Genomic DNA, 24,917 nt, shown 5'->3' with positions numbered 1-24,917 from the left:
CTATGAGAATGAGTTTGAGGGATGATTGTCTGAGCTTCTGAACTACAAGTGGTATGAGTGGGAGAGGCGGAAAAGTGTGGGCAAATATCCCTGACCAGTGCATCCGTAGGGCATTGCCTTTGGAGAAGGGGTGTGGTAACATGGTGGCAAAGCATGGGCATTTTGAGCTGTGGCGAACAGGTCTATGTGAGGAAATCCCCATTCCTGAAAGTAAAGCAGAATTATTTGGGGATGTAGTTACCACTCGTGGATTTGCGGTCTCTGTCTGCTGAGAAGGTCTGCAATTTGATTGTTTTACCCTGGAATATGTTCTGCTAGGAGATACATTTTGTGATGTATGGCCCATTTCCTACTGGCTTGTGCTAGTTGGAGAGAGTGTGTCCTCCCCGATTTTGCATATAGTACATAGCTATCATGTTGTTTGTGCAGACTAAGACAGTTTTGCCTATTAGGATAGTTTGAAAGGTTTTGAGCGCTAGAAACACTGCTAGTAGCTCTAGGTGATTTACATGGAGGCTCTTGTACTTTAGCGTCCATAATCCTTGGATTGTGTGCCTTTATAGGTGAGCGCCCCAACCAGTGAGCGATGAGTCTGCTGTTAGCAATGTCTGTGGAACAGGGTTGAAAAAGGGCTGCCCTTTGGATACATTTTGTGGGTCCACCACTGCAAAGAGCGTGGGTGCAGCCACCTACCGACACTAGATCGGTCAACTGACCTTGCGACTGGTTCCACTGACTTGCTAAGCATTCTTGAAAGGGACGCATGTGAGGTCTTGCGTGGGGAACAATTATAATGCAAGACGCCATCATCCCAAGCAACTGCATGAATACGTTTGCTGGCAATAATTGGTTGGGCTAAAATTGAGTGAGATGGGACCAAATACTGTGAATCCTGACTGTATTGTGAGAGGCTAGAGCTTTCTGAGCGTCCATCATGGCTACCAGATAAGGTTGTGTGTTGGAAGGCTGTAGATGAAACTTCAACGTATTCACTGTAAACCCTAGTTGGTGAAGTATGTGAACAGTGGTTTGAATGTGTTGGAGACTCATTTGGTAAGTGCTGGCTTTAAATGAGCCAGTCATCCACATATGGGAAGACATGGATGTGTTGTCTTCTCAGATGTGCTGTGACTACTGCCCAGTGCTTAATTTGAGCAGGTGCTTTCAGGTGCTCAGCACTTGCACTTCTTTCACAGGGCCGGAGCTACAATTTCTGACCCTGCAGGCAGTGGTCTCAATATTCATTGTTCAAATTCAAAATAAAAAGAATAACACACATTGCATGGTGACTGGCTGGTAAATGTTCATAGACAGGGCAGCATACGCCTGTCCAGGCATCTTGCCGATCACAAATCCAAGAAGTCATCAACAAACTATGTCTTGCATTCTATTACCAGAGTCTGCTGCACCCTGCCACTGCCGGAGCATAAGCCTCCCATTTAGATAATTGTAGCTGGGGGCTGGCTCAAGATGGAGTTGAGTCAAGGAAGCTTCGAGAGCGCATTTGGAACTTGGGAGTGAGGGCTCTTGAGGAAGAATAAACAAAAGTAAGTGTGGACTTTCCACTTGCTGTGTAGCCAGAGTAGCATATCCTGCAGCCCTGCATTACTGCTATACTCAACGTGCTTGATGCGGCTGTGGCCCAACACAACTTTTGTGTGCCATGGAGTCACCTGTAGAATTTGTGCGCTGCCCCCCAGCATGGTAATTGCTGAGCGTGCGTGAGTCAAGTAGGCACCACAGCCATACTTACCGGCATTGGCAGCATTACGGCTGGGGACAATGCCTGTGCTGTAGTAGGCAGGGTCACAGCAAGCTGAGCAGTGGATGCCAATGCAGTCACCATCCCTGTACCTACTAATTACAGGCAGCACTAGTAGTGAAATCACCTGCTGTGCTCGAGCAGCTACATGTTCTGCAAATAACCTAGTTATAGTGCACTGATTAATATATGCAAAAAAAGCATTTTCATTTGGTGTACATTATGTTTTTGCACTCGGTGTAGGTAAGAAAGTAAAACACATCATCTTCCTCTTCTTTAGGAAAGACAACAGGAAAACGCAGAGTTCAAAATAGCAGGGACATGTGCAGGCTGACGACAGGGGTCACAGGCAGCAGCAGTGTTATAGATGAGAGAGAGAGCAGGAGTAGAGAGGAGAAAGAAACAACAGTAGAGGGGAGAGATAAGGCGGAGCTAAGTGGAAGAAAGGAGAGCAAATCAGATACAAAGAGAAATCAGCCATGATGTGAAGAAGAGAGCATTGGGAAGAGAGAAGATAGAATGTAAGGATGTAGAGGACAGGACAGAGGAGAAAAAGCAGACAAATGATAAAACAGAGACACAGCTAATCAATGCTAGAAGAGTGATCATAAAGAGCCAAGATCGAGGGGAGAGACAGCAGAGCATGGATAAAAGTGAAGAAGAAAAAGGCCAGGGGTAGAATGAATAGAGGGCAAATCAGAAATGCAGGGAATAAGGTAACACACCAGGTGTGACAAAGATGATAGAAAACAATTAGAGAGGTGAGAGGATAGACTCTTAGAGCAAAGACGTAGGGACAGACAAGAGATGAAGGTTGGAAGATAGAGATTGAGGCAGTGAGAGTTGAAAGTGGGGCTCACTGGAGGAAGAAGTAAGCTGTGGCCTCCTTGGCAAAAGTTTCAGCACCTGCACTTCTTTTTTTTACAAACTAAGCACGGCTACTGTCAGACATTTGGTAAATACCCTGGGAGCAGTGGTGACTCCAAAAAGTAGTTCTTTGAATTGATAATGCTGACCCGCTATCATGAATCTGAGGTATTTGCGCTGAGCGGGATGAATTGGAATGTGGAAATATGCGTCTTTTAAGTCTCGAGAAGATAAAAAAATAGCCCTGCTGTAAAAGTGGGAGCACTTGTTGAAGTCTCACCTTGTGGAAATGCTCTGAAAGTATGTAGAAGTTTCGTTCTCTGGGGTCTAGAATTGGTCTCCAGGAGTCGTCCTTTTTGGGGATGAGAAAGTACAGGGAGTACACGCCTGTCGCTTGATGTTGCAACGGCACAGGTTCTATGACTCCATTGGACAGGAGAGACTGGACCTCTTGCTAAAGTAGATGTAAATGTTCTGGTGACATTTTGTGAGAACGTGGTGGAATGTTTGGAGGATTGTTGGTATTCTCCAGGCAAAAACCATGTTGCATAACTCCTAACACCCATTTGTCTGTGGTGATAGAGTGCCAAATGGGGGGGAATTGTAGAAGACGTCCGCAGAAAGGTGTTAAATGATCTGGGAAAGTGTAGTTAGGTCACTGTTTGTTTGGGGGGGGGATTATGTGATGTGGAACCCCTGCCTCGACCTTTGTTTTTGTTACCTCTATATCCCCCTCTAAAGAAGCCCCTTGTAAAGGAAGATTGACTGTTGCCTTTGTAGGAGGCGGCCGTATTGTCCAAGGACAAGGTTTTTGACCTTCCACTGTAGAAGGAGCGGTAGAAGGAGCGACAAAAGGAGCCCCAATTACAGGGAGACTGCAGAGCTCACATACTCAGTCTCTTTTTCTAATGACTGATTTACTTCGGGCCCGAAAAGATGTTCCTTGTTAAAAGGAGTATTTAAAATAGACTGTTGTATTTTGGATTTGAAACCAGAAATACTCAACCATGCATGTCTCCTTAATACCTCACTAGTGTTGATCTCTCTTGTTGTGGTGTCTGCAGCATCTAAAGTGCATCTAATTGAGGAATTGGATCTGAGCTACCCTTCCTGGACTAAATCCTGGGCCTTTGCTTTGTGCTCATCTGGGAGGTGTTGTAGCAACTGCTCCATTTTGTCCCAGTATACTCTATCATATCTGGCCATCGGAGCCTGGGTGTTGGCAATGCGCCAATGATTTGCTACTTGAGCGGCTACTTGTTTACCCGAGGCATCGAATAGTTTTGACTCTTTGCCTGGAGGGGAAGCATCCCCTGTAGCCTGTGAATTGGTCCGTTTACGGGCATTAGAAACCACCAAGGAGTCTAGTAGTAACTGTCCTTTAATAAAAACTGTATCTGTGGGAACAGGCTTATATTTTTTTTTGTCAATTCTGGGGGTGAGAATGTGATCACGCACTGGATCTTTAAAGATATTACCGGCATGTCCCATCATATCTTTAAGCATAGGTAGAGTGTGGCTAGCCCTTTGTGTGCTACTGAGCTTTTTAAATAGGAAATCTTCCTCTAGAGATTCCTGTGTAACTGTACCCCATGATATTCTGCAGCCCTAGCAAGTAATTCTAGATATCCTGCATTGTCGTCAGGAGGGGAAGGCTTTACAAGGTAAAGATCTGGATCGTTATCTGTAGGTGAATCAGTGCTATTATGTTTCCAGGGGTCCATCGGTAAAATATTGTCCCCCATCTCCATCATCATTATCAGGTGGTGGTGGAAAGATAGTTGGTGTAATCAGTAAATGATGGAATAAAAAGTTAACAGTGAACATGGATAAAACTAAAATGTTATGCTTCGGTAGGAGTAAAACTAGCTTCCTGTGGTATCTGGATACAAAGCCACTCGAAAGGGTGAACGAATACAGATACCTGGGAATCTGGTTTAAGAGTGACCTTAAATGGTATACCCATCTGGAGGCTCTCAAAATGAGGGCATCTGCCTCTGTGAAGGGGCTAAAAAGATTTAATAGTGTGTACAGGGAAAATTCAGATAGACCGGTCATAAAAGCCTACCTAGCAATGGTCCCCCCCCCCAATTCCTGTATGGGGCAGAAGTGCTCTATTTAAGTGGGAAAAAAGGGTGGGATAAAGAGGAGGGAAATATTTTAAAAAACCTGTTCTCTCTGCCTAAATCTTCTATGGTACATGCTGCAAGACTGGGGCTGGGAATTACCTCCTGGGCAGTAACTGCCTGTATGGCACTAATCCGCTTTTGGCAGCGCCTAGGGTCTGGAGAGCACTTAAAAATTTCACAGTGGTGTAAAAGTGAAATTGTCGCTTGCGAACTGACCTGGGCGAAAGAAACAAGAGCCGCACTAAGTGAAGCCTATGGTGTGTTGAGTTTAAAACTATGCCCGGAACTGAGTCATCCACATATAGCTAGGAAGGAATTGAGGTCACTGGGACCTGAGACGTCCCGCACATATGATAGAGAGTATCTCTCGCAGAAAGTTTCGGTGTCATATATGACCCTGGCCTGGAAACTTAACCAACAGTACCCCTATTTAGACAGATTGCCCAGCTACCGCCTAAGACGTGAGGTCCTAAAAGTGCGAATGGGGATAAACCCCTGCTATGGGAACAAGGAAGCCAAAAATTTTATGTTGAATAATAATGGAACCTGTACTTGCGGGTTGGGTACCCACTGCGATATTGTACACATTTTACTAGATTGTATGATGTTTTTAGATTTACGAAAAGAAATTTTATGTCCGATTTTTAAAAAATACAGGATCAGAAATAGGATGCAAGCTGCTAGCTTTATAGTTGAAATGAGGTATCTAGATATTGCTTGTGCTATGGGGAAATTTTTGTGTAAAGTCAAGTTGTTTCTAAAGTGTTCAGAGTAAATATCTTAGGCGGCGCTCATGGGGGGAGGATGAGCCTGTACATGTAAAGGTTAACGTTGTGATTTGGAACCGTTGGAATTGATTTGATGCTGATGGAAATTACCTGACTTAATTACCCCTAGGGGTATTTTTGTATTTAGTACGAAGGAATGTACTATTTTACGGGAAGTACAAATGCCATGTTTTTAATATGATCTTGTTCAAGTTTTAACAGTAATTTTATGTATAGGGTATACTTTTAAGGTTGTAATTAACCAAATAAAGTTTTCTTACTGACTGACTGACAGTAAATGATGCAAAGTTGGAGAAGGTGGTGTAGGGCAACGAGGTGGGGAGGAGGAGGGGTGGGGTTACTATCTACATTCTTCCTCTTCAAAGGAGTATAGTAAGGGGTGTTCTCTGACCCCGGTTTGCGGTTCTGAGGTGATTTAGTAAGAACACGTCCTCTATCTGGATTTATATAAAGTTCCTTTAGTTTTGGGTCCGATTTGGGTGTTGGGTCGTCGAAAATCGGATCCTGCAGCTTCGGAGGAACAATTTTAGGTTTTGGCACCGAAGATTTCGGTGCCGGGGAGAATGACCGTTTGGCATCGAAGGAGGCTTCGTTTTCGGTGTCAAAGATTTTGGCTCAGAAGCGGTTTTCAGCTTAGAGTCTTGAGGTTTCGGCTTGGTGCCAGACTTTGGCAGATCCCGATCCGGAAGGCTTAGTGACATGTTTCGGTGCCGAGCCGGAGGGCCGGGCATCAGAAACCTCTTGTTGGTGCCCACAGTGGGCCGAAGGCGGGGTAGGGACCGAAGCCTTTTTTTCGTTTAAGTTGGAGTTTGGGTTAAGGGGTGTTCGGTACTCACAGAATGTTGGTCTTGTGGCAAGTCTTCTTCCATCTCAGAGTATTATCATATATGTATATTGACCCAGCTATAGTTTTTTTATAGGCTAGTGTGCTGCTGATCTCCCCCCCACCCCCAACTTCAAACCATTTTGAAGATGAGAACATCCTACTTTAGAGCCCTGAAAAAGGTGTTACCCATTTTTGGGTGATCACCGAAACGTGTGTCGGCACTGGCTACAGCAGGAGCACGAGGATATTATACCTAGATGGATGAAAATATTTTATGATACACAATATTGGAAAGCAAGATATACTGACAGCTATCTATTAGCCTTGCATTTCCTATTGAATTGAATGCAATGTAATTCTTCATTGTCTATATATCTAAAGAAATTATCTTTTGAATTTGATTACGTATGTATTTTGAAATCGCACTACTATAAGTTTAAATCTCAGGTGTTATTTTCTGCACTTATGTAATCTTTTTATATGTATTGTGGCGTGTTGGATGATATAAGTATGTGGATGGTTTGAGTGATTGTAGATACAAGTAGTTGAGGATTTTTGGACTGATGTGTGAAGGGGGATGTGAGTTTTAATGTTGATTTCTTTTTCTGTTATTTATTGTTATGTCGAAAAAAGTAAGTAAATTATAAGTAATAATCAATTTAGTTTATTTATGTCTTTATAATCAATTTAATTTCTGATGAACACTTTAAATGCGGCTGAAATGTTCCCGCAGGGAAAATTTAACCCATGCACAAATCGGATGGCTCCCCGCGTCCGATGCACACGCCACCTGTGATGTCGGACGGCCGGGGGCAGTCCGACGCATCCAAAGGGTTAATACTGTATATATATGTATTTTGAATCATATTTAAATATTAAATGTATTTACATGTGGTTTGTAGCATGTTGTCTATATGTATAGCTGTGTCAAATATGAGGAATGATTATCCCAGATAAATGTGAGATATTCCACTTTGGTAATGAGTTTGGGCAGGGTAGTTTGTCTGTATTACATATGGACTGTTGTGAGGTCTAGGCTGCATTGGCTGTTCGAGCCAGGGGCGTAACCAAGGCCCCCGAAGCCCCCAAAGTGCGGGGGGCCCCGGGCTCTAGGGGGCCCTTCAGCCCAGCTGTCAGCAGAGCTCCTGAGTGTGGTCGGAGGGGGCCCCCTTCATGTACTGTGCAGGTGGGCCCACTCAACTTTCGTTAACCATTGAAACGACATGTACTCTTGGTTTGTATTTAATCTTGGTTTGTATTTAATCATAGTGCAGTGTATTTGCATGCTCCGGCTGCATTTCAGTGAGTGACACCTTGTTCCTGCAGCCCCTCACTAAAGCCGTCCCTGTGCTGTGTGGAGTCCATTGTGGGCCTCAGATATTCCTCCTCAGCTTACCCTCCCGCCTCAAATGTATAAACAATACATGTACAAATAGGCCCGTGTCACCTCATGTCACTGTGCTCTGCTCGTTGTCAGCTCACTAAACACACATTTTACATTTCAAGGACTTTACGGCCAGACATTACCCCATTTGACCTTTGTTTGCATATTTAAACGCATCTGCATGACAGCAAGGTTGCCATTGGCGCACTGCATAAAAAATGTGTCTTCTAAAATTATTCTAGATTGTGTCTTCTGTACTGTGCACTCTTTATATTGTTGGTTTGTTTCCTGCGTTTGCTTCTAGCTTGTATCTCCATTCCCAATAGTGATTATGGGTTCCTGACTTATGAATGAACTGCCATTCATATGAAAACTTTATAGGTTACCAACAATTTGTGGTAACATCTGTTCACAAACCTCTTTCTCTCAAGAGAGCTCTCTATGAACCAGCTTGGTAGCTTAGGTTACATTTAAGGAAGCATTACTTCTTTTTAGTGCTGCTAATCTACATCATTTGTGTGGCCTGCAAAGAAACTACTCCATTAGGGAGTCTGTACATTATCACCCTTTATTTGGTATTTGATGAACATTCTAGTGCTAATTTTAGTGATCAATCAAAAATATCATGTGATTTGCGGCAAGCAACTTTATCTCCAAGTGCCTCAAGTTGTGAATAATGTTTAACTTAAATATTCAGAAAACATCTATACATTGTTCTGTTTAGTATGGCCCCAATTGCATGATCACCTGGTTTCCTTGTTAACACCTACCTTATGAGCAACACCGATGGCTACAACCTAGGCACTACATAAATGCAGATGATATCCATATACACTCCAAGGTATGCAAACAAACATATATTCGATGGCACATCGTCATGGTATCACCCAAGATAATGTGCTGGATGGCTAAATATTTAAAAGGTCCCAAAGTCTAGATCTATTGGTTTTGCCAATGCTTGTTCTTATTATTTAGGGCTCCCCGTTTTATGGTATCAAGTATTTTGACACTTCCATCTGTATTTAGCCATATTTATTTTTGGGTAATTTTATCTGTATTTATTCATATTAATTTTTGGTTTTGTGAAAAAAATGAGAAATGCTGCCTGGTATGAGTGTTAAGATCATCCGAAGAAGATAAATCAATGCGCCTTATGTGAAAATATGCAAATTTCAGCATCAACCATGTGCATATCTGCTGCTGTTAAAGCTTATTTATGAAAATGACTTTTTTTTAACCCCTTACCTATAAATCCACACTGCTGTTGGCCTTGCAGTCATAGCATAGTATTTAGAATCACCCAAAAGCAACCCAATTTCTGTTTTAATCCACATTTAAAAATAAATACAGACAAGGAACCAATGGTTTTCTGTCTGTATTTATCTGTAAAAATGGAAAACAGGGAGCCTTCATTATATTTTTAATGTATTAGCTTTTAAAGCATAGTAAATGATGACTTAACAGTTCATCAGGATACAGCAATCTTTGTTGAGGCTCTTCAATGGTTCCCTGACTTTCACCCTCCAACATTGCCTCTCATCCCTCCATATCCTCTCTCTGACATGCATTTTTATTTGTTTGTAGCCACTTTCATAGTTTCATGTTGACGCACTTTACATCGCACACGCTTGCAGAGACAAAGAATCATACATGTGTAAACCCCTGGTGGTGTGTGGCTCGGTCTTTCGCTGCTAGCTCTCTCTGACGGACTTCTGGGGCGTGACATGGATGGAGAACGGGGCTCCAGTGGCTGAGGAAGGAGAAACCTACCAAGGTAGTCGACCAGGCTTGGGAGTGGTGTGGCTTGGCATGTGCTGGGCACCCGAAGGCCTGTATAGAGCCTGTACTTTGACCTGGTCTGGAGGTCATGCCTCCTCTGTGACAGGGGCGTAACATACGCCCCCGCGGTGCGGGGGGGGCTCAGCACAATGCAGACTGGCTCGACTCTGGGACCAATAACCTTACTCTTAATAACGGGCAGTCAGTGTCACGGCACGCATCAGCTGGGCACAGTCTCTCCGAGGCAGAGGAGTGTTATAATAATGTCTTATTACTTACCGGTTGTTAGAAACGGGATCCTGGCTGGCCAAGACTCGCGTCAAGGTCAGTCAGGGATCACCATTCCCAAGGTCAGAGCAAGGGAGTTACACGCCAAGATAACCCCTACTCGCCCTCTAGGTAACGTGGCGCGAGCAGCAAGGCTAAACTTGGAGGCGATATGAGTTAAGTATTTGCGCACGCACCCCAGCAACAACACCCAAGGCCCACCACAAAGGAAACTCCACACAAGGGTATATATAAAAATAGCCTTTGTATTCCAATAAACATACATTAGATAAAACACACACTTTACAATGTGCCAGAGGCACGGGCAGAATTTACAAGGGATATGTACAAGACAGGGCCACCTTGACCACTGTCCGGAATCAGCACTTTTAGAACTTAGAATACAATACTTGTAGGCCTAGAACTTAAACATAGAGCCTAACGGACAGTACCTCCCGACCTGGTTGCAGGGATAATGCGAGTGACCTTCTTAGTAAACTTGAGCGGGCGGCCCAGCGAAGCGGCACGACTCAGGGGAGAGTGGTGCGGCTCGAGGCTTGAGCGGGCCACCGGCAAGGTACAAGCGTTTCTCTGGGGCGACCAATGTGTGCGGCTCAGAAGAGGAGGGGAAGGCAGGATGCAGGCGACCCAGCGAAGCGGCGCGGCTCAGGGGAGAGCGGTGCTGCTCGAGGCTTGGACGGGCTGCCGTGCACGAGCTGCCGGGGGGAATGAGCGAGGCACATTTCAGCGAGGCCCCAGGGGCCCAAGGGAGATCAGACAAGTCCCAGCAATTTGTCAGGGAAGGCACATTAGAGTCCACTGGTCCTGGGACTCTGGTCAGGGGGCGAGCTCAGTACCACGCCCTTGGAATAGCACTTAGAATATAACAGAAAATCACTGTAGCTCAATACAAGTAACTACTGGTAATCAGGTAAGTACTCCCTACGCAATCCTAACCACCTTAGGAACAGGTCACGCAGGGAACCAGGACCTCACTAGCACCACCTGTACTAGCAAGAACAACCAACTAAATATCACCATACATTTAGGGGTATAGACCTGGGGACAAAACACATGATGTATCAACAACACATTCAGCGGTGTAAGGAACACATGACGCATCAACATACGTTCAGCGGTGTAAGGAACAAGGCACATGATGCATCAACCACACATTCAGAGGTGCAGAACACAGGGTGCGCAAAACATACTACACATTGTACATTTCCTAGCACCCAAAAGCAATAGGACATAGATCATAACAGCATCTAAACCTCAGTTAGCGCATAAATCACCTTTAGCGCAGAACTCACAAAGTCCAGGTTGCGCCACTTGCGCCAGAACCTAAACGTAGCAGCTGCCCACAAAGTGCTGGGCAGCTGAGGGACAGAACAGGGGGCCTAAACGCTGCAGCTGGGGAAAGGCCAGGGATGAAGCAGGAGTGCGCCTCACTCCTAAGTTCACAGAACATGTCCCTAGAAAAGAAAGACCTAAACGGTGCAGCTACCCACTAATTGCTGGGCAGCTGAAAACAGAGCTGCGACAGGGCTCTTACTGGCCCCTCAGGACAAGGACTTTGCCCAACTGAGCCCTCTGGCTCTAAAAACAAATATGTCCCGGGTTGGAGCCATCTAGGCTCAAGAAACACTACTGCCCAGCGTGGGAGCCCTCAGGCTCTGCAGTAAATACCATGCCCCAACACGTTGGAGCCACGGGGCTCAGCACGGGCTCCTCGGGCCCTTTCACTCGATACTGTGCCCTGGGGAAACGTTGGGGCGGCCCTCTACCATCCGGGGCCGCCCTGAAGGCACCTAAAGGCGGAGCGCACGGACAGAAGAAAACGCTATGCCCCCACCGAGCCCTCTGTCAAGCGGGGCCGCTCAGCGCTGCGAGGGGATCCCTCGCGCACTTTCACCACGTCCCGCCCCCCCCCCCCCCCCCCGGGCAGCTCTACTCACCGGCTGCTCTCCGGAGGCGGCGGGGGACACCATCTTCTTGCAGCAGTCTGCCGGGGCCCTCCCTCGCTCACGGGGGCCTCGGCGGGTGTCAGCAGGGCAGCGGGCGGGGCTCTCTCACCTCATGAGAGCCCCGCTTTCTTGACACAGGGGTCTTCACCCGGTCCCCCATCTCGGGACCGGGACTCAGCCCCAGGCTCAGTCTCCCTGGCGGCGCTGGCCAATCCCAGCACGGCGGCGGGCGGGACTTCCTCCGGCAACCCGGAAGTCCCGCCCCGCATCAGGCACTGTAGTGCCTGACTTCCTGTTTTGCGGCGCTCGGGCCGCGGCGGTGAATCTCGGGGGCATTTCAGAGGGGTGGCACCCTTGAGATTAAAAATAAACAGCGAGGTGGGCACTCGCTCGCTTTAAGTAAATAACGGGCAAAAGTAAAAATAAAGCGCTCCGAGCGCTAGGGAACAACACAGCGCTTTCAAGCGCTAGGGGCAGAATAAAAGCGCTCCCATGCGCGATAAAGCAAATAAAGCGCTCCTTGCGCTAGGCAACAGTCCCTCTGGCATCCAGGAGCGGGGCAGGGCAAAGAGGCCCCCCCCGAGTCCAGAGACAAGCACAGCAGAGAAAAGTCCTCCAGGGCATCAGCAAGCCAGGGGCTGGGCAGAGCCCAGGGGAGGCAAGCCTTCCCCTGGGCCCAAGCAGCAGCACGCCCCTGGTAGATCCAAGTCAAAAACAAGAACATTTTCATGGGGTCACAGCCCCTCTTTTATACACCTTTTCCTTTGTCTGTAGGTGCAGGGTGGGGGCAGAACCAGTCGCAGCTGGTCTGTGAGCACTGTTGATGGCTCAACCACCCCTTTCATTCATCAGGCAGGCTAGGGTCATCAGTCGCACCACAGGGGGCGGAGCCAGCATTGTGTGGGGGAAACCCAGCCTCATTCAGGACACAGGCGCAGCCCTCCCACACATCACTCATGCTAATCTCTCCATTCACCACCAGGGCAGACCCACACAGACTTCCTGGAGCCTGGCATCCCAGCCAGCTCCAGCCAATCACACGCCAGCACCTTCACAGCACATACACAGTCATGTCTAGAAGTGGCGCTTCCGCACAAGACACATACATACCGCACATACCATTGCGCAGCATTCACTCTCACGAGTTCGCACATACCAGACTTGACCATGCACGCCTCACGCATCAGGAACTACCAGGGACACAGACATTCCCCATGCATTCCTATGGGAGAGCAGGCCAATCTCACACATGCACTCAGGGAGAGGACGCACTTTACACTGCGCCACAGTGTCAAAGTGCGCAAAGACCAGAAATCACTAGGCAAAAAGTTCAGGGATGAACCTGCCAGAAGGGCCAAGTCCAACACCGGTAATCTTCATTACCCCGATTGGGGTCCTCCCCGTCCCAGTCCTTACTACGCGAGGCAGTCCTGCCTCCACACAGCCAATCAAAACGCCAGAAATCCAAAGGTTGAAGGTTACATAAGCCCCTCTCACCCACCGCCATGCCGGTTATCAACAAGACTCAGACACAAACACAGCGGGAGGGAGGGAGGGAAGAGGACTGGGACGGGGAGGACCCCAATCGGGTAATGAAGATTACCGGTAAGTAATAAGACATTACCCCCTTGCTCCTCCCCGTCCCAGTCCTTACTACGTGAGGAACTCACAAGCAGAGAACCAAGAAGAAAAAATGCAGGACACCAGGGATCCATGCAAAAGTACAAAACTATAAACAATAAAGTATCAACGAACAGCAGCGTACAAGACGCCAACAGAAATCGTCAAAAGAAGCAAGAAAACATCAAGCTGAGAAAGTCGTACAAACGTACGACGGTACCGCCAAATGGCCGCCCCACAAACCACCCAGATAGAGACCCCGCCGCCTCAGCACAGGAAGCAGACACAGAACCCACAGGAGACAAACAGGACAGGACAAACCCGAGACTGTAGTGAACATTGGAGGCAAAACAGAAGAGCCCTGCGAACACCCAAAGAAGGGAAACAGGGGAAACCCCCTCAGCAGGCAAAACAGGAAGGAACACCTCCAGCCGCAAAAGGAAACACGAAGAAACCTGCAGAAATGCTCGACCTAAACCGCAAAACAACTCAAACCACCAGAAACTGCAAAGAAGGAAACAAAACGAGCAAGGCACCCAACTCACCCAACCGACAAGCGGAAGTGAAGGCCAGCAAAAAAGCCACTGCAGTGGACAACCACAACAAGACCGCCACTAACAAGGACACGAAAGGGGCAACCGCAGACCATGCAAAACAGCAGGCAAGGCCCAAAGAAGAAACGAGCACAGGAGAGCCCGGACAACGAAGCAAAAGCCCCGAAGAAGCCGACTCACCAACGGGCAACAACCACCGAGGAAGCCCCAAGGCCCCGACAAGCACAAACCGCCGTCAACGAGCATTTGAAGGGGAAAAATCCCAACAACAAACCCAAGCCGGAGAAACCAGCACAGAAACAGGAAACCCAGCACGGATTCCGACCAAGAGAAGAGCACCAGGAAACAAAAGAGCCCTAAAGTGCATCACAGCTCCAAAGAGCGGAAGGCCAACGCGACCAACACATGCCACCGGCCACCACAGAAGAACAGCCCAAAGACGCCAAAGACAGCCGCTCAAGAGCCAGGCAGTCAGAAGTAAGCGCCAAAGATAGGGCAAAGACAGCAGCGGACCCAGAAGCAGAGCCGGAGGCAAGGGAGGCTGGCCAAAACCGACTCCCACCAGCAACAGCAGGAGCGGAAACCAAAAACAGCGAGGCCAATCCAACAACACCGACACCCCCCAAACCTCCGCAGAACCACCGGGAGGAGAAAACGGGAGCGAAGGCATACAGAAAACCCGAAGGCCAAGGAAACGAGAGAGCAACCCCCGAGGACAGACCACCCCGGAACAAAAACCGGGGGAGAAGAGCAACAGGAGGGGAAGCAAACACGACCGAACTAGAGTCCCAAACCAAAGACAAAAGGACCTGGAACAGAGGAACAGACAGAGGGAATGCTACACGTAGCAGCAAGACATCCCAGCGCAGGGCCATTCCAAGCACCAGCGCACAGTCCCAAGCACCCGTGCATAGTCCCAATAAAAGGACATGTCCCGCCGAAACGAGCACTAGACAGCACCAAACAGAGGACGGGGGGGAAGCGGCCCAAGCCACCAAAAGAAGGCACAATCAGAGTACCATTCCATAAAAGAAACCAACCGCCGTAACAGGGATGTTTCCTCAAGACCCCCCGAAAGTCAACAGAGAAAACGCCGCCCAGACACAAAACAGGGAAGCCAGCAGGAACAGAGACACGTACGGGGACCCCCCAGGAAGGCCCAAACAACAACAAGCCACCGGGGCGCCAGTCCAAACAACCAACAAGCCGGCCACCAAGGACCCCAACGGGGCCCCCAACACAAGGACAGGCATCCGAGGACAACAAGAGGAGAGAGGGAAGCAGAAAGCACCCCCCACACCAGGCCGGGAGAGCAGAGCCACCAGACATGGGGAAAGAGGGACCAAAGCCCCGAAACCAGCATGAAAAAGGACTCCGCGAGTCAACAGAAGAAACACCAAGGACACGAGGTGCATGAGAGCCCAAGGAACCACAGCCGAGGAGGCATCCACCATCCGCCGGACACATGACCAACCCCGAGCCGGGGCAGGAGGGAGACCCAGTAGGACCCGCAGAAGATCCAACAGGGCAGAGAACAGATCCGGATTTATGGAGCGCCTCACGAAATGCGTGTCATCCTAGCGCAGGGGCCATGCCAACCCCTACCATTAACGCTCAACACAAATGCATACGAGCCGCCAAAGCGAGCACTGAGAAACAGCTCCCAGCAAAGCGTCAAACCGACCTAGGGAAGCCAAAACCACCCACCAAGAAGAGGGGAAAAACCGGGCAGCAAGGGGCACAACCGAAAGGGACACAGCCGCACCAGCCCGACCAAAGCTCCGGGAGGCAGAACCGAACAGAAAGACCAATGGGAGCCAGGACCAGGAACAGAGAGAAAGAGGACCCCTGGCCCCACTCCGTCACCGAAACCAGCACCACAGAGCACAGCGACAAAAAATAGGCAGAACGTATCACAGTGCCAACGGACAACGAATGAACCGTGAAAACAGCCTAAAAGGGGGGACGACCCCGGAATGGAAACCAGCAACCAACAATGATGACAACAGGACTCACCATTCGGAAAGCAGACCGGGCCAACGAGTAAGGAACAACGGAGCCGAGCCCCCAAATCGAAACAATGTCAACAAAGGAGACAGGTGACCCACAAGCAGGTCAACACCAGGAGCAGAACACAGAACCTGAAGAGGAAGAGACTCAACCACCAGGCCACAAAGACTCCTCCTGGGCACAACATATCCGACTGACACCCAGGGGGCAGCAGCAGGCGCCGCAGAGGCAGGGAATCAAACGAAGTGCAAAAAATGCAGGCAGCGGACCAAGGCGCCAGGGGAATGGCAAAGCACCAAAACGCAGGCCAGAGAGAAATCTCACAAGCCCCTGCCGCCCCTGTAGCCGAGGACAAGGCCCAACCATCCAGGACTAGAAAGAGGGACCCCCAAGAAAAGAACCTGCGAAGCACAGGCCGAAAAAGAGCAAGCATACACCCCAAAAGATGAAGCCACATACGAACTCTTGAGAGCGGAATCCACCAACCTCCCAACCCAGTCCTCCAGGGAAGACGCCTCCGAAGACAGAGGAAGAAGGCGCAAAAAGAAGAAAATGGAGGATACAAGGTGACAAAGACCGCCAGGCGAAATCGTGTCCCCAGAAAGAGAGGAACACCCCGCATGGCAACGCCAGGCCACACCGCAGCCAGTACAGCCAACAGGACAGCACGAAACGGCTGGTAAAATAAAACCGGGAACAAACCCTGCAGGAGCAAATGAATCCGGGAGAAAGTCCCAGCATCAAAACGCTAGAAATCTCATGGACCATCCCCGAATGTATGCCCCAACAGGGGAAAATGTCCACGACCCCATCAACAGCAGATGATGGCATAGCCGCATGCACCAGCAGCGCAGACAGCGCAAAACAGGCCAAGAAAAAACTGCAAAAGATGCCACGTGGACAAAGAGAATGCAAATTTCCAAAGCACAGCATGAAAATGAACATCCCAAGTCACATTGACAGCATAGGCAGGACTTGAACCCTTGGCAAAAGGGAGCCAGTGACACCAGAGGCATATGACATACCATTGAGCAACAGCACCGTGGATGCACCGGAGAGGAAGCCCCCTCAAACATGGCGAGCAAAGGAGTAAACCCCACAGGAAACTCCCAACACACCAACAAAGGAAGTGCCCAGCAACCTCCAGAAAACACTGCCCCCAAACAACAATCTCGCATGCGAGACCGAAGAAGTAATGAAAAAGGCAGCCCTGCAGTCTCCACCCACAGCCACATAAGAAGAACATGGCAGCAGGGGCCGGACGCTGCACTAAAGCACCAGCGCCGGAACGACCTGGGGCCAGAACACCAGGAGGGCTCCCCGCCCCGCCCCAGCCCAGCCCATGAACGGGGAGCATCCTGACCCCAGAACAGGAGCGAGGCCAACCGGAGGACCGGAGTGGCCACACCAGGAAATGTGAAAAGACCACATCAGAAGCATTACAGATGGAAAAGAAACACTCACGGCACCGCCAAACCATCCAGCAGAAAACAGGAACAGAGACAGGAACCGGGAGCACCAGCGTTCCGACAGCCGTCGGAGCAGAAAAAAAACAGGCATGGCGGTGGGTGGGAGGGGCTTATGTAACCTTCAACCTTTGGATTTCTGGCTGTGTGGAGGCAGGACTGCCTCACGTAGTAAGGACTGGGACGGGGAGGACCCATGAGGGGGTAATGACAATGGCCTGCTGCCCATGCACCGCAATTACTGTCTCTGCACGGGTGACAGCCAGGCCAATATTAAAATGGGATCTTGGCCTCAGAGAGGGTAGGCGCGCGCAGCCGCAGTCATGCACGTTCACATTTGGCGCCATCACGCCGTGGTCTACAGCAGTGATTCCCACACCCACAGGGCTCCGTGGCACATTCCCAGGGGGTCCGCAGGACTTGAGTGCCTACCCAAGCCTTCCCTCATCGTTAAAGGCATTGGGATTGAACATTTGGCAGGTTAAGGAATTCCACAGCGGCACCAGCCTGAGGACTGAGACAGCAGGGAGCAGGCTCGGTGTCTGTCAGTCTGTAAAGTTTCAAGAACAATTAATACTCGAGTGAGTCAAAACCTCTCGTCACAGACCCTGGTCTGGTCGCGCCAGCAGGGGCATGATAACATGATAAGGCAGGCAGCAGTGCGAGCACTGGCTGCTGTCTAAACTGAAAACAAATCTATAACTGCCACCCTAAGCCCACTCGCAAAATGGACACACTGCTTTTGCAGTCATGTGACGCTCACGTGAACACAACGTGAATGCAACAGAAAAGGCAATTACATGTAGTGCGTGGCTCATATATAGAATAAGCACGCTGAGCCCAAATTGCAGGTTGAGTACTTTAATTTAGAGCGCCGGGGTGAGCGTTCAACAGGCTCGGAGGTCGCGGCTCACTCAATATGGCCGCACTTCCATTTCCGCCTGCGGCGCCCGCCACCGAGAACCACTAGACCGTCAGCACATTGCATGTCTCAGCTGAGCCCCAAGGTGGCCTGTTTCCATTCTCAGCAGTCAGTCAGCAATGCACAGTGAGTGTGCAAAGTACTGCACTGTCAGTCAGTCTCTGCCACAGCAGCACCAAACGAGCGTGCGGTGACGCTACAGCTGCTTGCTCAAATGACTGCTAATTAATTTAGTATAGCCCGGCACTCGAGAGGCGCTATAATTGACTTTGCATTTTAGTGCAGTGATACGAACCACCACACTAAAATGCGTAGGTCTAACGCCTGATGCGTGGTAATTGGCAGGGCTGGGGGGGTGGGGGGGGGGGGGGGGGGGTTGGGTGTATGGAATTAATAGTGCAATACAGTGAAAGAGGATTTGGAAAGGAGCTCCTGGTCTTACCCCGATTTTGTATCATCAAGAACAGAAGTAAGTCTTCTAGTAGTTTACATGTTGGGGAGGGTGACTTGACCGTTCCCCAGTATATAACCACGTCGGTGCACATCTAAGTCTTCTGCCTTAATAAATACAACCAATCAGTGTAATTTCATACATGGTATCCGTCAACAGACTGATCAAAATTATTTTTTTATTTATGGACTGAATTGAAGACTGTAGTGTAAGTGAGCCTAACGGTGTCATTGCAGAAATTCAGAGCCAAGAGAACTGGTGAAGGTGGCAATTGATGAAACACACATTAAAAGGAAGTAGGCGTGGATACTGTCTTTAGGTGATAACCAAGACTGAGGTAATGTGCGACTTCGGGATTTTGAGGTCTTATATGATGCATAGAATTGTCAAACTGTCTCTTTGTTTGAATGTTTAGTCTTCAGGAATCCAGTGATATGGTGGGTGACAAATAGCACCTGGGGCACACAGACTGGTGTAACAAAAGAAAGAATGGAAGAAAATAGGTAAATGTTGCTTTTGGGGTCAGGAGGTTATTTACAGTAGCTATACCCATTTGACTTCCAAGTTTGTCTGATGTTGTGCTTCCAAAGTTCTGGGGTTTCTAGTTTATCCTTTTATACTCAGTAATGCACCCGTTAGTTAGGGCATTGATTGATACACCTTTGTGACACCAAACACCTCTGTAGCAGAATATTTCGATGGCCTCTTTTTTCCAATTCACCACGTTTCAGTATTAATGTATATTTGTCCTGGGTAAGATGGGGGGTCGTGGTTGCAGAACAAATGCAGATTTTATATTTGATGGGTACTTCAGCAGCAAATCCAATCAATAACCTTTCACAGCGCGTTTGTGAACTTTAAAGGAAGCATTATCAGGCTGCATTTCATTCAATCTTTAACATATTTAAAACCTAAACAGCAGTGGAATACAGACCAATTCGAAACCACCATAAACGTCACCCAAACATGTGCACTTTTTTTTTACTAACTGGTGGTGGTGGGGTGGGGGGAAAGAACAGTAATTACCTCAAACTCAAACTTAGAGCTGCCAAAATTGGTCCGCTGTTTCTGCCAAAAATTATCCGGCTTTATTATGAGTGCAACATGAATACAACAAGGAAACGATTCTTGCAAAATTTTCAGCAAAGGTTTGATAGAGTCCCACTTTGATCCACGCATATCTACAATCACTGTAAATCCTCGTTTAAAAACATCTTCACTGGAAAAGAAAAAACACAGAAGAGTGGTAAGGAAGTGTAAATAGATTTAACTCATAGACATCATTTTTGAAGACAGATACATTGTCCAAAAGATTATCATTTCAGTTGCAATACTTTGTCACAGACCAAGACTACAATGTTTTCAATAGAATTAAAAATAGGTTTGCTAAGCTATGTTGTAGAATAGGGCTTAATCGGGATTTCTACATACAAAGTGACATTTAGAAAGTTTGCAGTAGTAAGGTTTTGATTAATACCAACTGTTGATTCCAATAAGAGGGATGATAAAGATTCACATGTGGAAACTAGGTAATCTGCGGAGTGGAGAACCACTTTACAGCTAGCGGAGCAGTAGGAGATTCCAAATAGGAGTGCCAATAACCAGGAGGGGAGCATTAACGGGGCACCAGAAAAGCCAGTACATTAAAGAGGACATATACAGACTTACTCCAAGGCTGAGAACAAGGTAGAAGAGAACGTAGAGGACGACTATTCATATCTTAAGGTGGGGGATGGAGGCAGAAGAAGTAAACATAGTACAAGAGAGAAGGGAATGAGTTGTATCGGCAGGAGAAAAAAAAGGTACAAAAGGGGGTAATCTGGGGATTTAAGAATCGAGGGAACCAACTAGAGATCTTCAGGTGGAGCAAGTAAATTAGTTATAAGGAAAAATGGGGCTAGTAAGAGAAAGGATCAGGAAAGAGCTAGGTGTGTGAATGAAAAAGGGAGAAGGGGTTTCTGCTTTAAATCGGCAGCAAAAAAGTTATGACACGATTTGACCACCACCAAATTGAAATGACAACAAGCTCAGAGATGATTGCTCTGCAAGAGAAGGGTGGGCATTTTTCTTGTGCGCCTGTAAAAAACATCTGCAGAAGGCTAAAAGCTTCTAATGTAAGTTACTGAAGACCTATTCTAGGCTGCAGTTAGGAATGTGCCTCAATTCAGGTAAAAGGCTAAAATACCAAACCAAAGCACTTTGGGGAAGAATGCAATTCTTAAAGTTCCATCACTGAATAATAAACAGTATCACATTATGAATTGTGATTTTAACAATTATGTTTGCTAAAACATCAAATTTGCTTCTGCGAAGTTATAGCATAATGTTCTTTATATCACTCCCAGGACACAGTATCAAATTGCAATTCTCCTATTACCATAAATAGAGAATCTGGATTTCATTTAAGACAAGGAAGCTAATATTATGCATGTTTCTTTTTATGCAGTCCAACCAGCTGCATGCACCACAAAGTAGAAGGTTACAGAACAGTACATTAGAAACAAATAATAGCCATGAGCCAACAACAATCTGCCTCTTTTAAATGTGGTAGAGAAGAGAATAAGTCCACAAATTTTAAACTTCTTAACGATTCTCAGATGGTCAAGACAAAGGGGAAAGACAAACTGAGGAGGATCCAACGGTCAAACTCCTTGAAATTATGGAAAGTTACCTGAAAAGAGAGTGAAGTTAATACCTCCAGAAAGGACACACACTATAAAAGTTAACAAGTTATTAAATGAATTATGAGACATTGTTAGCAGAGGAAATAAACATGAGCATTTATTTAATATAAGCCTCAGCCATCCAAAGGGAGGGATGGGTGGGATAATGTTAGCCTCCATGTCTTTAATGAAATCCAGATTCTCTAGTTCTGGTAATAGGAGAATCACAATTTCATTACAAGAACAGAGGCTACATTATGCATGTTGGTAGCTATGTAAGACTACATCAGACATGTGTTCGCATGGGTTGCAATAGTGTTGTGCAAAACTGCTAGCATTTGACCAATCGGCAGCTTTGAGAATGTCATCCATCTTACCTCCAGACCATAGAAATTTACTGGCCATAGCACCTCTAAGAGAGTGAGCTTGACATTTCTTCAAGTCAATACCAGCTAACTTCATGACAGTTTTAACCCATCTGGCAATAGAGGTTGCGGTTATACCATTATGGGGTTTAACAAAGTATATAAGTAACTGGTTCACACCTTTGGCATGAAGAACAGACATTCTGCGATCATATTCTCTCCTGCAATTTACTGCACAAAGTTTTAGGCATAAATCAAAATGAGGATAAAAGATTGAATCAGACATAGTTTTTGTTCTTCTATAGAAGTCAAATTTGATACCAAACATGTTCTAGGATCAATTTGTGATTTCAAGGGCTTTGACATCAGAAACCCTTCGACAGGGACTTAGTCATAGCAGAGTTGCAAGTTTGATGGAAAGATTTTTTCTATTCAGGAGAGAAAAGATCTAGAATTAACTTTATATCCCAAAGACTTTCGTATTTGGGTTTAGGAGGTCTTCTCAGATGAATGCTTTTCATTACTCTGCAAACAATGACATTTTCACCTACCGTTTTACCGTTGACAAGGACAGGGCCAGCAGAGATAGCAGCTCTATAGCAGTTGATAGATCTATAGCTGGGACCCCTTTCAAACTGTTCAACAAGGAAGTTCACTACGTCAACAATAGGTACCTCCAATGAATCAAGCTCCCTTTCCAGGCACAAACTTAACCGCCTTCTCCATATGTTGTTATATCTGTAGTGAGTGCCTGGGGCCCTAGACTCACTGAGGAGAGCTGCAGCAGTCGACAAGTGTCCTAAAGTTTCATTGGATCTCCTGACACTCTCCAGACAAGAAGGGTTAAACTCCAGCTCTGAATTATGGGATGGCCTCTTCCATCTATGTCTGTTAGAAGAGTCTCTTGGGTAGGAATTAAGAATGGGGGGTTGCAAGCTAGTTCTAGAGCGGTGGGAAACCAGGCCTGGGATGGCCAGAAGGGAGTTATTAGGACACGGTAGCACTTGTCCAGCCTCACTTTCTGAAGAACTCTCTGGATTGTAGGAAGGCGTTCACTGCCAGAGCACCCGGGTCTGGCATCCAGCTGAAGTATTTCTCTAATTGAAAGGTTAATCTGCTCGCAAAGAGGTCTATCTCTAGGGTTGCCCAAATCCTGTTCAGAGATCTTAACATGTAAACATTGAGTTTACAATCGCTGTGGTCTAGCAGGAACCTCGAATTCCAGTCCGCGGAGATGTTCTATTTCCCTGGGAGGTATTCCGCGCTGAGAGCAATTTTGTGTTCCACACAGAACATCCAAAGTTGTTTGGCTAAATTCGAGAGGTCTGCAGATTTGGTACCTCCCAAACGATTTATATAGGCTACTGCGGACAAGTTGTCCATCTTTAAGATGACTGAACTTCCCTGAAGGGAGTGTCTGAAGCTCATCAAGGCGTAAAGACCAGCTGCTAGTTCCAAGTAATTTATGTGGTGATATGACTCCTCCTACGACCAGATATCGCTGGTGTTCTGATTGAGAAGGCAAGTTCCCCAGCCATGAAGGCTCGCATCTGATTCTAAAACAAACTCTGGTACTGAGCCAGAAATTGCTTTGCCATTCCATGCGTCAAGGTTCTCAAGCCACCAGGCTAGTTCCGATCTGGCTTCCTGATCTAGAGTAACACGATCTCCGTACCAGAGGCCAGATCTTCGCGCTCTCGCTTTTACCCTTTGGATGGCACGATAGTTTAGGGGGCCACGAAAGATGGCTTGGATGGAGGCGGAGAGTAGACCCAGAAGTCTGGCTAGCTCCCTCAGAGAGAAATCTTCCTGTTTCAGGACATGTCTTATTTCCTTCCTGATTTTTGTTATCTTCTTTAAAGGGAGTAAAAGGAGACATCTCGATCTACGGTGAAACATGGAACTGTAGGGTTCTGGAAGGGGTCAAGATTGATTTTTCTTGGTTTATAATGAGCCCTAAGCTTTCTAGAAGGTTCATAACGGTATTCAGATCTTGGACTACCTTGGTGAAACACCATGGGGCAGAGGATAGTTCGAAAGGAAGTGCCTGAAATTGGTATAGGTGGTTTTTCCACATGAATTCGAGAAAAGGGTTGATGAATTTTAGCCATTGGGATGGTGGAGTATGCATCTTTTAGATCCAGTTTGACTAGCCATTCTCCCTCTAGTAGAAGATCCCTTAAGAGGTGGTTGCCCTCCATTTTGAAGTGTCTGTAAACCAAATATTTGTTTACAAAAAATAAGAGCAGGCCACACAACACTCTCAAAAATGTCCAATTAGTAATTAATCTAGGAAAACCTAGATAAGTATTCTGAATCTATCAAAACAAAGTAATGTATTATAGGTTCATTCACAGTCTACAATATGCAATGTCCATTGTTATAAAGCAAGTTCCAAATTCAGAGATCCAAGCCAAGTCGTATTCTTCCAACTCTTTATTATGTATCCTTAGACATATAAAAAACTTCACAGCTCACACCGCCGACACGTGTTTCGTCTCAAAGAGACTTTTTCAAGGCTGGAAGCATAGAACAGAACTACAATCAATATACTTTAAAAACACTTAATATTTAATCTTTCTCTATATACACTTTAAAAACAGAATATATTACAAAGTCTAAGATTTTCTTGAAAAACCATCAACGCATACTAATAACATAAGAATATCTCAGACATTGATAAGCACAATTTATTGCATATATCTCAACCTATACCAACATTATTATCATGAAGTTGTCTAGTTGATAACGTGTAGATACACGCCTGTATAACTGATGCCTATACATAATCAAAGCACAGTTAATACAACTCAAGTAAGAGCTTAATTTTGGTGCTGAGTGAAACGTCAGCGCAAATGCACAGAAGTATATACAACTAAGATATTCAGCATGTAGAAACACTAGTAACACAATTTACACTATGGGCGTTTAGTGCAAATATTTGTTAGTACCTATGTTTCTAATACCATTACCACGACATACGAACTTGTGTTGGTCCATGAAAAGATCAATTATCACCACATATTAGGGAGGACATACCAAGGATAGCAAATGCGTGGACATATTCGTATTCCGCCTTAGTAAGTCGACCTGTATC

At 46.8% G+C, this 24,917-nt stretch overlaps 1 protein-coding gene across 1 annotated transcript in view; it reads right to left on the bottom strand.

Moving 5' to 3' along the window:
• Nucleotides 1-24,917, bottom strand: part of TRIO (trio Rho guanine nucleotide exchange factor) — a 5,246,815-nt gene that overhangs the window by 4,753,677 nt on the left and 468,221 nt on the right. Inside the window, exon 4 of the mRNA XM_086965300.1 lies at nt 19,819-20,011. Within this exon, the coding sequence (XP_086821426.1) occupies nt 19,819-20,011 (193 nt within the window). The remainder of the gene's footprint in view (nt 1-19,818; nt 20,012-24,917) is intronic.

Source organism: Lissotriton vulgaris, chromosome 4_1 (genome assembly GCF_964263255.1).
Source record: "Lissotriton vulgaris chromosome 4_1, aLisVul1.2, whole genome shotgun sequence".
NCBI classification, from domain to species: domain Eukaryota; kingdom Metazoa; phylum Chordata; class Amphibia; order Caudata; family Salamandridae; genus Lissotriton; species Lissotriton vulgaris.
Note: the sequence above shows the minus strand (reverse complement) of the source record. Positions and strands in the feature narration are given on the sequence as shown.